The sequence below is a fragment of the Dipteris shenzhenensis genome, chromosome 25 (assembly GCF_047967505.1).
Source record: "Dipteris shenzhenensis isolate YYH24624 ecotype China chromosome 25, Dip_SZ_1.0, whole genome shotgun sequence".
NCBI classification, from domain to species: Eukaryota; Viridiplantae; Streptophyta; class Polypodiopsida; order Gleicheniales; family Dipteridaceae; genus Dipteris; species Dipteris shenzhenensis.
In genome coordinates, this window is record NC_141620.1 from 28,515,913 (window position 1) to 28,528,934 (window position 13,022).

At 43.8% G+C, this 13,022-nt stretch overlaps 1 protein-coding gene across 2 annotated transcripts in view; it reads left to right on the forward strand.

The window, feature by feature from the left end:
* The first annotated feature begins 6,690 nt into the window (after positions 1–6,690).
* Positions 6,691–13,022, forward strand: part of LOC147885703 (copper-transporting ATPase PAA2, chloroplastic) — an 87,463-nt gene continuing 81,131 nt past the window's right edge. For both annotated transcript variants that reach the window (XR_015543390.1, XM_087396057.1), the window contains exons 1-2: positions 6,691–7,459; positions 8,314–8,391. Coding sequence is in view for 1 of the 2 variants with exons in the window: in XM_087396057.1 (XP_087252183.1) it covers positions 6,733–7,459; positions 8,314–8,391 (805 nt within the window). In the remaining variant the exon portion in view is untranslated. The remainder of the gene's footprint in view (positions 7,460–8,313; positions 8,392–13,022) is intronic.

Here is a 13,022-nt window from a genome sequence, read left to right on the forward strand (position 1 = left end):
AAACAATGCTTGTCCAAGAGCCTATACAGTCCATTAGTCCTAAGTGCTGCCATGATGAATAGAGTCAAAGATAAATTCTACCTACAACATCTTGCACACATTTTGATTTTAGTCTAGTGGGTTTCCATCTAGTAATAATGCACAGTTCAAAGAATGCATATGTTTTGTTGGGTTTTCATGCTTGCAATCATGCTCTTCCCTTAGTCTTTATCAATACCCATGGTGCCATTGATAGCATCTTGCTTGCACCCAATTTTGTCCTTAGCCACATGTTCCTCATTACTCCCCTCACCTCTAAGCCATTTTATCACACCCTACTCTCTCTGAAGCCATTTCTGTGTCTTGCATCTATCAAAACCTATAGCTCATGAATAGGTGTGCTCAAAATTATTGAGGTACTTTGAGCATCGGAACTCTAGATCAATGCCACATATGGAGCAAGTGTGATATCCCAAAACTATGAGACCTAAGAAATAAAAATGCTATGGAAAAGAGAAACGTGTACACGAGATATGTTGAAAGTACAAAAAGATAATGTGAAGTGTATGTGGAGGCTTAATTAACCTATGTTTATCCATGACATAATTTATTTACGCTTTAATTGAGCTATGTTTCTCTATGGTTTAATTTATTTATGCATGTCTTAATTTATTCTATGCATAGAGTATGTGCAAGAGGGCTTCCCCAAATGTTCAAGAAAAGATTTGAACCCAGAATCTTCCTTTACAATCTAGTGAGCCCTACCATCAAGCTACAAGGTAGTATTATATCCTCTTTTCCTTATGATAGTATTATAAAGCCTCCCTCCCCTATGCCCTTCATAAGTAGTCCCCCTTCTTTAATGCCCCTCCCTTATTTAATTCAACCTCTCCCCTCCCCACTGTGAGATAGCCCCTCCCCCTTCCCCCTCTAATTATTGCCCTTCCCTTTTCCCCTATTTAATTTAAGCCCTCCCCCCTTTATCCCACTCGCCCCTCCCCCAGTCCCCCCCTCCCCACAAACTAATTAATTAATTGCCCCCAAATTCAATCTGGGGTACCTATTCTAGGCATGTGTGACTTAGTACCTTGTCTAATTGTATGTTCTAATCGTATCACAATGCCTACCATTCGAAATTGTATGTTCTAATTGTCTAATTGTCTTCTCTAATTGTATCACAATGTATCACAATGCCTACCATTCGAAACATCATTTGCATGCTCATTCTCTTTTTAATCAAGAATATAATTACCTAGAAGAGCATGGATTGAGTTAACTCTATTCCCAAGGAAGGTAGGGCCTTCTTGGCATCTTGCTTTGGTATTGGCTTTTGTCATTTGCTGGCAAATTTAAGATCAAAAGGAAGGTGCGATGTTTTGGCTCCTTCATACAACATCAACCTCTTTTTGTCTCTCATGTTTTAGGCCAATTTTGCTAGTCTTGTCTTATATCTTATGGTATTTCCTTTGGGGCTATCCCATACCTCTTTTTATCATAGAATATATGAATCAAGTCATCCATTGCCTTATCATCATCATGAGGAAACTCATCAATCTCTTTTGCTTCATGTTTGTGATTACACACATCTTGTTTTCTTGCTTGTCTATGGCTTCTTAAGACTAAGCGAAGACTCTTGGGTTGATTGTGCACTTGTGCTCTTTGCATTTATAAGTGCCTATTTTCACGACACTCTTCTTCATCCTAGAATGCAAAACAACATCAACGCAATAATCGATGGGGTTGGGGGAATTCAAATGGGATTGGTAGTGTCTTACCAAACCTTCTAAGTTTGGAATAAAAGTGCCTCAAATAGACTAAGATGATCATATGCAAAAGCATATGGTTAATCGTCGTTAATCATCAAAAGTTATTGCCACTTCACTTGTCGCTTGCAAGGTGCATCTGTTTTTTATATCTTTAAACCAAAATGGCCGAATGTATTAAGGGGCTGGTTAGGCCCTAAAAAGGCTAGATACAAAAGGTGGCTAAGCAAAATGGGACCAAGCCCTCAGCCTACGCTGAAACCAACAAAAAAGGCACTCGCATGAAGGAACTTATCAAAATGAGATGCCTACTAACCACCGGATCTTTGTGGGTCAGAGTCCATCCTAGGTCTCTCAGGACACCCTTGATTGTACCTGCGATTGCGGTTTCGCAATCTCCGTACCCTGTCTCCATGCCGAACACCAGATTATTCCTAAACCCCATGTGGCAACCAAGACATCAGCTCTTATATAAGGCCAATAGGCCACCAATGATGAGGGGATGCTAACATCTTCCCCTAGGAGAACAAGTCTCCATTTGAATCCCAAGTAGAACTTGGACATAAGTCCCGAGGTGCGGATCGTGCATTCAACTCTCCACACCAAACCTGCTGTCTGGTGACGCAGTAGTGCCATAACAAGTGGGGCATCATTTCCACGGCACTGAGAGGGCACACTAGGGAGACATGCAAGTGCTTGGAAAGCTTTCCTCTCGTAGGCAGTCGTTGGTGCAGGACCTTCTAAAGGAGGAAGCGCACTTTGCCCGTGACACCACTCTTCCAGATAGTTCCGATGCGATGCCGCCACCAAGTATCGCCTCTTCTGAGGGACCATTTCTTGTTCAGCTCAGGAAAGAGTAAGTTACCTTGAAACATGTGTCGATATGCTGCCCGTGCAAAGAGCTTCTTGAGTCTAGTCTTCCCGAGGATCCACTGATCTTCTCACCAGCGGGTAGACAGCACCGTATTAGTCGGCTAGTCTATAGGGATACGTTCGAGCACTGCCTTTAGGAGGCATTCTCTCCCTAAGATAATCCTCTCTTGGCTTGGACAATATTGACACCAAAAAAAGGTATTGCAAGGCAACAAGTGAACTCAAATTTCATTCAATCTTGACCCTCAAATCAATTTAAACACACCTTGTGATCAGACTTACCTTAAACTTAGTTTAAAATCCAAAGCATCAATCTAAGCATTGGAATAGGGAACATTGGGAAAAGTATCTATAAAAGCATCAGAATATGTTCTAATTTTTTTGTTAGAGTTATTTAACGAAAATGGAGGCAGGCAAATTGGGACATTTGGAAATAAAAAATGCCATCTCTGCCTTTCACATTCAACCTCTTAGCCTTTTCATCCCATTTTCCCTCTCATTTACAAAACCACATTTATGCCTCATTCCTAAAGTCCCACTCACAATGGTCTCCCTTTATCTATCCTGATCATTGTACCATTGACCCCCTTGATCTTTCCCACTAACTCTTTGACATAATAACATGTGGGCAAAGGGAAACCAACTTGGACAACGAGCATGCAAGGCCTTTGCCTTCATGGGATTGATCTTATTCCAAGTTTATTTATGCCCCTATATCCATTTTCCACACATGCACCTAGCTTTAAGTTCGCGCAGATTGCTTGGATCCCCAATGCATGGGGACCCTTGCTCTTAGTGTATTTTTAAAATTTTGAGGAGACCACACCAACCCTTTCTGTATCATTTGTCTCCTACAACCTACTAAAATATTGCCACATGTATTTTATGGACTTTATCCTATGCACTTTTAGTTTTTTTTAATCAGCAATTTACACATGTTAACTTGTAAAAATAGGTTGTGCTTAAGAGTTAAATTTATCAGGTTTGAAATTTTATTTTTTCTTGGCACTATGAGTCCACCATACATGAGCATTGTGACTTCTTTCATCAGCTAGTAGTTATTGCTCGCTATATGCACTTTCTAGAACACAAATCACATCCATGTAATTGCCCAACTATCCCACAGATCATATTGGAAGCAATAGATGTTTGAGAGATCCTTTTATGCTAGATTTGTTGCAATTTAGTGGTTAATATTGGCCTCCCTTGGCACTCTGACGCACCATGGTACAACCAATCTAGTGAAATTTTGTTTCTTTGGCATAGGAAGTATGAAACAAGCCCATCCATGGTTGAATGGGAGAGAGAAATGGATTCTACTAGTTAAAGTAACTTGCAACAACCTTAATCTCATCAACTAAAATGGCCATATGTACTCTTTGCCCAACTTTAGGAGGCATGAAATAAAAAATGGCTTGTTGGGATTCAAGGTACTGAAAAGGCTAGGAATGGTCGAAGTTGGGACAGCGAGGGGCGAGGGGGGGAGGGGGAAAACCATCCAACTAGGCTCCTTTTGGAGATTCCAAGCCGTTCAAAGGAGTTTAGTGAGGGGGTTGAGGCACCCCAGGCATGGCAATCAGAGAATCAAAATCTTCTCTTCCACACTTAAAAAGAGTTATCATTCAATGCAATAAGTTAGCTATTGGTGACGGAGGAGCCTAGTGGGAGCTGCAAGCTATGCTGGTAGTAGTGGGTCAAGGACTTTGGGTTGTGTGGATAGTGATCAATGGGGCAGTTGGAGATGTAGAAGGTGATTGATTCAGAATATCTAGTTCGTGGGAAGGGTTGTTGTAATAAAGAGGAGGCTTCTTTTAGTGGCAGGGGGACTAGTAGAACCAAGTGGCAGGTAGGGGGTGGCCGCCATGTGCTGTAAAGGCAATTGGGTGCTCAAAAAGGGGAGTGCCCATGTAGATGGAAAGCCTTGACCACCTGTGCAACCTGCACCCATTTGAATTTTGCTCTGATGGCATTTGAACCCCCATTAGCCAATGGGGGGACTCATTCTTATTTGCTTGGTATTGTTTTGCTATTTTTTAATTTTTGTGCCCACGACACATGTGTGCTTATTTGTAAGATGGGATCCTTGCGCTAGCTAGTGGCGCTCAGTAGTCCCACTAGCAAGCAACTGTCCATGCCCCATGTAGGGCTAGGGTTAGGGGAGCCATAAAGTTGGCATTGTAGCTCTGGCCTATCATAGTGAGATTTGTGGATTCCAGCTGACATTCCAATGTTGAAGTGGCATATTTGACAATTTCTTGTGTCAAAGACCATGCAGCCCTAGCCTACACCCAATGTCTCCAATCCTTTGCTTGTGGTGGCAGTAATGGAGCTTAGAACATGCGGGGTTGTAATTTGCCTCCAGAGCTTTGGTTGCCTAGGTGACAGACGATTGCTGACTCTCGTGGCATAGGGAGTCCTCTAAGGCGGGGGGGTTTACGCCCAAGCTAGCTTTGGGAGGATGGCCCTCGTCATGCCATGTTCAGACAAGGGAGACAGATATTCAAGTTAGAGATAATCATTCGTTAATTTGCATTGACCACATGCGATACCATGCTCGTGAATGTTTTGATTGGTTGATGGGTGCTTGGCTGCGGGTGAAATGTCTATCGCCGGACATGAAGTAGCTAAATCACTCCACACCCCTTTTGCAGTCATGGCCACGGCCATGCCTGAACCTGCCCTAACCACACATTGCATGCCCTTGTCTCGGTGTGGGTGGTTGCAGGGCACTGTGTAGGGTGGATGGGTTGTTCTATTAGAGAGCCTCCCTAGTGTTGCTGCTGCTAGAGTGGCCAGAGTCTTGGTTTCAGCAAGAATAATGTCCCACGTGTGGCTACTCAAACACAGTGGAGTGGGCTCCCCTGTGCTCCAAGCTGTAACCTACTCTCACGCATTTCACCATCTGGGCAAGGGATAAGGAGAATTAACAAGGGGCACACGTGTGCCTACAGCACTGCCCCCAAGTGGCTGAATAGAACTCGAGTTGATCTGCTTTCAAAGGGTCTTCAAAAAGAAACTTTGTAGTAGCTAGAGCTCTGCCCCTAACGGGGCAGTGCTAAGAGGGCCCCCCCGCGCCGGCCAGTAGGGATGGGATAGCCCTACTGGCAGCCAGATTGCCCATGCTAGAGTTGGCTTTCTTTCAGCTTTGCAATGCTAGCCCAACAACCCCATTTCAAGCTTTGCTAGCCTAGCATTGCAATGCCCAGGTGCTGTGATTGGTCCGGAGACTTTGATGGGCTTCCTGTTGGCTGAAAGAACCTGTGAAATCCCTGTCACGCCATCATTAATGGTAGTCTGCAACCTCACAAACCTTGACGGGGACGTGTCTTTTGCAAATCTAGCGTAGCAACCAAATGCTACAGTTCCAAAATTCTCCAGAGCGCGGGGAGGTGGGAGCGATGCGGGGGGCGTGCTTATTGATGATGATGATGATGATGATGATGGAGAGCCTGATCGAGATTTCCATATCATCCATGGGAGCCGCCACAAAACTCTATTTTGCCTTTTAACCAAACAATCCAAAGCCCCACGTTTTTCCAATGCAGCTCAGCTTCTTCTTCTTCTTCTTCTTTAAGCTCCAGCTCGCCCTCTAATCCTCCCCCTTTTCAAGGCCTTCCCGCTTCACCTTCCTCACAATGCAGCCTCTTCTTCCTAAAGCTTCATTTTACTTTTCCATTTCCACTCGCTTCACCGCAGAATTCAGGCTCTGACTCTCCCCATTCGCACTCGTTTCACCGCAGAATGCAGCCTCTTAAGCTCCGAATGCGACTCTCCGCAAGAGACGTGTTGTAAATAGGTAAATGCGACGCATAGGCTCTGTGATACATGCTTGGCAATCGAAGAATCGGAATTCGATGATCAACGCTGTCTACGACGGGGAGAGAAGAGAACTGTTGAAGTCACGCCGAGCAGCTCTGTCGGCGATTGCGTACAGAGCCGTGCAGTGAAACTGTATGTTTAATGTGCTACAGTGCAAAAGGACGATCGCAGGCAAGCACAGCAACCCAGGTTGCGAGGTTGCGATTGAGCACGATTTGCTTGATTGTAGACTAGCAAAACTGCTAAGCGTGATTGCTGAAACAAGACTCATTTCTTTCCCTTCCTCGCTCACGGAATCATGGTGTGCTCCGATGTGCTTACTCAACATGGATTTCGCTCCGCTTCTCCAGATTTTAAGACCGCGCGCCATCTGTCTGCCTTTTGCAGTCCGAATGCGAAGCTCCTTCAATGCCCCCTCAGCTCTGCAGCTGGTAACGCAAGTGTGATTTTCAGTGACAGAATTGGTACGAAATTACATCTGCGAAGGATCTTTCTTCTGCAGTCACGGCGAGCAAAGTCTGGTCGTACTAGATTTAGCGTAACGCATGCGGTGAAAGCAGAACCTCTACCGCGTGACGTTCAGAGAATTGCGGAGCCCGACGGTGCCCAAGGGGAGCCAGTGTCCGTCGTACTTGATGTAGAAGGGATGATGTGTGGAGGGTGTGCTGCCCGCGTTCGCAATGTGCTGAAGTCCGAACCTGATGTTGATTCTGTCGCCGTAAACATGCTGACGGAGACTGCGGCCATCCGTTTGAGCCGATCGATTTCGAGTTTACAAGATCATATCATTCTGGCTGACAATTTGGCAGCTCGACTGACTGAATGTGGTTTCCCTTCCAAAAGGAGGCAAACAATAGAAGATGGTAGCTCACAGAGGAAAATATCCGATCTTGCAAGAAAGAGAGAGGCTTCCCTCCGAAAAAGCACTGCTCGTGTAGCTTTCGCTTGGACTCTCGTCGCATTATGTTGTGGGACTCACGCAACGCATTGGTTACATTCTCTTGGCTTACACGTTACAGCTCATGGTATGAAAAATTTCGTGTGCTTTCTGGTTACATGCACACTATAATTCAGAATGGATGCTGACTCCTGCAAAGTATTCTAGGCGTAGCGTTGGGCAGTAGGGTGCAGAGTATTTTATGCGTTGTTCTCATCCGTCCATTCAGATTTTGCATTAGTATGTGAATTCGTCTTCAAACGATAGCTTTATATCGTAATATTCAATGATTACTACAGTAGATATTGTTGGGTTGCACACACATTGAAGTTTCAACGATGTATAGCATACTACCGAACGCTCACTTTTAGTTTCGGTCGCGTTTGTTGCTTGCTAGCAGTGTTTCGTTATTTTTTCTCATCCGTCCATTCAGATTTTGCATTAGTATGTGAATTCGTCTTCAAACGATAGCTTTATATCGTAATATTCAATGATTACTACAGTAGATATTGTTGGGTTGCACACACATTGAAGTTTCAACGATGTATAGCATACTACCGAACGCTCACTTTTAGTTTCGGTCGCGTTTGTTGCTTGCTAGCAGTGTTTCATTATTTTTTCAGACAGTTGCGAAACATATGTTGTCGATCTCCAGGGACGTTAATATTCTTTGAGCTGAAGACTTTTCGATTTTGTTAAAGGGGTTACGTTGTGATTCGTAATCAAGTTTTTGTACTGCTGTATTTGGTGCACAAATACGTCCTTATCCACATTTGGTTAGAACTGTAATTGCCCCCTTCTCTTACATTGTTACTTCAGCTTAGATAATATTTTACTAAGGAAAGGCAATTGGACTTCTGATATTTGTGGGAGAGCTCTAAAACATATGCAAGCCAAATTTTATAGTGCAAAGACCTAATACTCGCCCTTATTCTTTTGCAGGTTCACTGTTCAGCTTTGTTCACAATCCAATTTTCAAGTGCATAGTGTCTTTCACTACCCTTGTTGGACCAGCACGAGGTATTTGATTTGTATCTTCAAAGGCTTGATTTTGATGCCAAGCAGTTATACTGCCAATCATCTCCCAAGTGGTTTGTGGACTAATTCCCGAGGAATGAAAATAAATTTCCTTAAGGAAAGGCCAAGTCAGTCTTTAGGAGATTGAAAAGGGAGGAATAACATAATATTTTCCAGTATTCCCTACTAAGTGTACTGCATTATGGTTAAGCTCAGAGTCAATGGCTAATAAGGTCAAAATGTGCTCTCTTTTGTCTGCTTACAATGTGTGTTAGAGAATACAACAGGAGGTATTCATAGTGGAAGCTAACCTCAGAGACAGAGTTATGGAGCCCAGGAACTCACACCGTGGTATATTCAAATCTAAAGCTGCTTTCCTTTATGTGTACTGTTCATAGATGTGCAGTAAGTAAATGGACAATGTACAATAGAGAGATGTAGAACCAGCAATATATGTTTCCATCCAATGTGGACACAATACAAAATGCTATGTTCAGTGTGCCACCCTCTCTCAGTGGAGTGCTGATTAGATGTGGACCCTTGTGCATACAAAAGGCTATTCTCCTATCTCCGTGGCACTTCCAAAACAGTTGGCCTGTGGTGCTCCCGTGTAGCTTGTGTACAACTCGTAGCTTGTGTACAACTTATAAGTGTGCCCTGTAACCACACCTTCCGACTGATCTTCCTGAAGTACCTCTCATGTGGCATCGCTTTGCTGTGGATGCTTACCTCCTTGCTGCTCCATAGACAGCCAATGGTGAGACACCCACTGTTGGGCGCTGATGACGTCAGTGGGGATGTCATAGTAGCTAGTCCCTGTTATGCATGATGGAGTTTATGGTTTTCAACCTTGTGAGTGACTATCATGAGATTGAAACTGCACTATGTTGTGTTTTTAGAGGATGAGTTTGGGAATGTTCCTGGATTCATCTAGGTATATGCTTCTGCCGTATTAGCGGACATGCAAATTTCACCTCGTGAAGTTTTCGTCCAAGTTGCGGCCTGCTGGTATTGTGATAATTCTTTCTATCTTAAATGGTGTGTTGCCCTATCAGCTAGATTTAGATTTAGATGCTCGTTGGGGAGAGACTAAATTGAAAATGTTTAGACTTCACAAGCAGTTGTAGCTTGAATGAAGAGATTTTGGACTATCTTTTGATTAGCCTTCTCCTTTAGTGCTAGCCTTCATCATGGCTGAGTCTGCCCTTCACCTCCGGAGTGACGACAGAAACTTAGTATGAAGACTTTGTATAAATGGATGCTCAAGTATGTGTGGGTGTGTGGATTTGTATGTGTGAGAGCATATTTTTATACTATGGTCTACACCCACTGTTGGGCGCTGATGACGTCAATGGGGATGTCATAGTAGCTAGTCCCTGCTATGCATGATGGAGTTTATGGTTTTCAACCTTGTGAGTGACTATCATGAGATTGAAACTGCACTATGTTGTGTTTTTAGAGGATGAGTTTGGGAATGTTCCTGGATTCATCTAGGTATAGGCACAAGTTCCTCCCTTGATCCTGTCTTCCTTGTTGCTGTCAGTACCCGGACTGCCCAGACTGTTGCGCCAGTATTCCTGCAGCAGATGCCTTTGTACCAGACCTTTCCAGGCCTGTACATCTGTGCCAGACTGCTCCGTACAGCTCCTTCTGCTGAAATCCCGAAAGTAACTCACCGAAGAAAACAAGGCCAGTGGTTCAATTTGATGTCCAGTCAGGGTGGACCGTGGAATAGCCAAAGGAGTCTGGTGGCTCATCTGTATTGATCTAAGGATATGAGCATAGTCTAACTAGGGGCTAGGAATAACTGAAGATGTAGAATGGAATTATCATGGATGAGGTTTTGGTCCCGTGAATAAAGTTATTCTAAGAAAAGCATGGCGTCTGTAGTTGGAATTGGATGCCAAAAATAGCAGGAACTTGGCTTTTAAATGCAAGCAACGGGTTCAATTCACGGGTGTCCTGGGTGATGAATTCCGCAGAGACTATGACTTGTTGGCCTTAGAGTAGTAGGTTAGGAAGGGGCATGTGGTATGGGACTCATGACCTTTCTCTGTCGGTTAGCCTCTTCATGGTCTAGGCCTCAACTTCAGGGGTGGTTTTCAGATGTAGAACCTATGGTTAGGGCAGTGAGCCGCTACCTTTCCTCCTTGTGGTTTGTTGCTAACAGAGCATATCTCTGTTGTTGGAATTGGATGCCAAAGATAGTAGGAACTTCGCTTAGAAGTACAAGCTAGGGGGCTCAATTCACGGGTGTCTTGGGTGACAGATTCCCCAGAACCATATGACTTGTTGGCCTTAGGACTAGTAGGTGGGGGAAAGGGGCATGTGGTATGGGGCGCATGGCTTGACTCTCAGTTGGATTAGCCTCCTTGAGGCCTAGGCCTCAGGCTCAGGGGTGATTCTCGTATCTACCTATGGTTGGGTGGTGAGGTGCTAGCTCCCCCCCTTGGGGTTTGTTTGCAAGAGAGTGTATCCTTTGTTGTTGGGATCCCGGTTGTAGGATTCCTATGTTGTGCTTTCTTCTCCTATGCAGGCCCTGCTGTGGCGTAGTTAGTTTGTGGAGCAACAGGGTCAGATTCTAAGTCAGGGCGGTCACCCAATTATGGGATTTAACATTGATATCAGAGCCAGGCTCGAGGAGTCTGAGTATCTGGTATGTGTTCATGATAATCTCCATGTTTTAGCTCTGAAGTCCTGACGAAGTGATGAGTTTGTTAACCTTTTATAGTGCTTGAGCTGTTAGGGAGATTTGCAGCCATTTGTGCAGATGGGCCTATAATGCTGTGAATTAGAGTAGTGCTAGCTGACCTAGGTATAGCGATTCAATCTTGAAACGGGCTGAGTTGTGGATGCCCATGTGTAGAAGGTTGCATGTAGATCCTTTCCAAGTGGCTCCTTCACGCTCATTTAGTTCTTCGCAGACTTGCCTCTGCTTAAGCTCTCCATGCAAGGCACAATTCCCAATATTGATAACATTGCAGGATTTGCTGTCAGCTGCCAAATAATTTTCCATAAATCCTCATCGGGAATGGGCTGAAATAGTGGCATGCACATAGGGCTATGTAATGCATTATCCCTTGAAAATAATTGCATCAAAAAATTCGGTTCCATAGCCACGATGCTCAAATCTGAAAGTGCAATGGACTCATTCCCGTCAAGGCTTGAAAATTTGTCTATCAAGCAGCTATTCATTTCAAAAGCACGATTCCCATTTATAATTACATTCTGCAAGTGACCATGAAGGAACTGGCAAGCATATTGGTGGACTCCCTGTGACACCGACATCCATGGACCTTCCTTGTTGACAAGCTGGAACAACTGCATGCAGCATAAATAAGCATAATGCCCTGATGATAAATATGCCAAAATTTGTGGCCCAAAACCCTCAACATCACACTGCATCAGGACTGCAATTATAGCAGCTGAATCTTGGGGCTTGTCTTGCTGGCCTATGCCTGCAACTTGCTGGACAAGGAGCCTTTTTAAATATTTTTGAATTTCTAGCTCGAAGTGCATGCTCCTAGTAGTCAACCTTGATGGACTGTACTTAATAGTCCCAAGATCACCCTCATAGTTTAGTTCAGCCTCATCCTGTGCACATGGATTTGCTTTTGCAAGTGCTACTACTACATAGCTGCAATATTTGTCACGTACTATACGCGGCACAAGGACATCGTTCCAAAGTTCTGCCCTTGCATTTACAGCAATCCTATGAGGTGCCATTGTTCTCATCATGGCTGCTAAGTCTAGAAGGCAAAGCTCCCAGGTATGCTCACCTAGTGAGCAGTAGTGACGGGCATTAGGTATGGTAAAAGTTGTGGCCATGCTTATGAATGTGTTGTGATGCAGCTTCCAGATTAAAACTGTCATGCATATCTTGTTCTTGCTGCACAAGCTGCTGCTCCTCATTGTGTGTAAGTTTACTTTGGCATCATTTGATATCATCTGTATGGTCTTCGATATTTCCTCCCTTTATGGAGACCATACAATGCTGGATACTCACCTCCTCAAAAACTTTGTCCTCAAAGTTTGCATGCCTAGAAGGATCGAGTGTAAGTGCATCCACATCCTTATCATGCTGTGCATCTTCATCAATATCACAGATTTGCTCATCATTGCTTGGCGCCTCATCTATCTTTTCACCCATCAGGTCTGCTTGATTGTCATGGTTATGTAGGCTACTTTGAATATAGGTTTTAATTTGGAAGGAAAATCAACTCTTTGTAAAAATAAAAGAACCTCTAAAAAGAACCCTTTGATGTGGAGAACTCATATCAAGCCCTTTAACATTCATCATTACCAACATAGTCATACACCTAACATCGTATGGAAACCTAAAGTTATGTTACGAGGTTGTCCTAGCTCTCCTGCAATCTCACATGTAGTTCGTGAGTTGCCTCCCTCACTTCCTCTTCCTCCACTTCCTCCTCCTTTAGTTCCTTTAACTTCCTCAGTTCCAAGAGTTTTTGCTTCTTGAGACTATAAAAGAAGACTACTCTACCTAGATAGATTAATGTCACTGGGTCTTTTTTCAATAAAAGTTTTTGAAAAATATAATGTCAAAGTTCTTTTTAAACTTCAATACACCTTGGAAAACTTCTCTTTTGAGGATTTGAATCTAAATAAGCTCC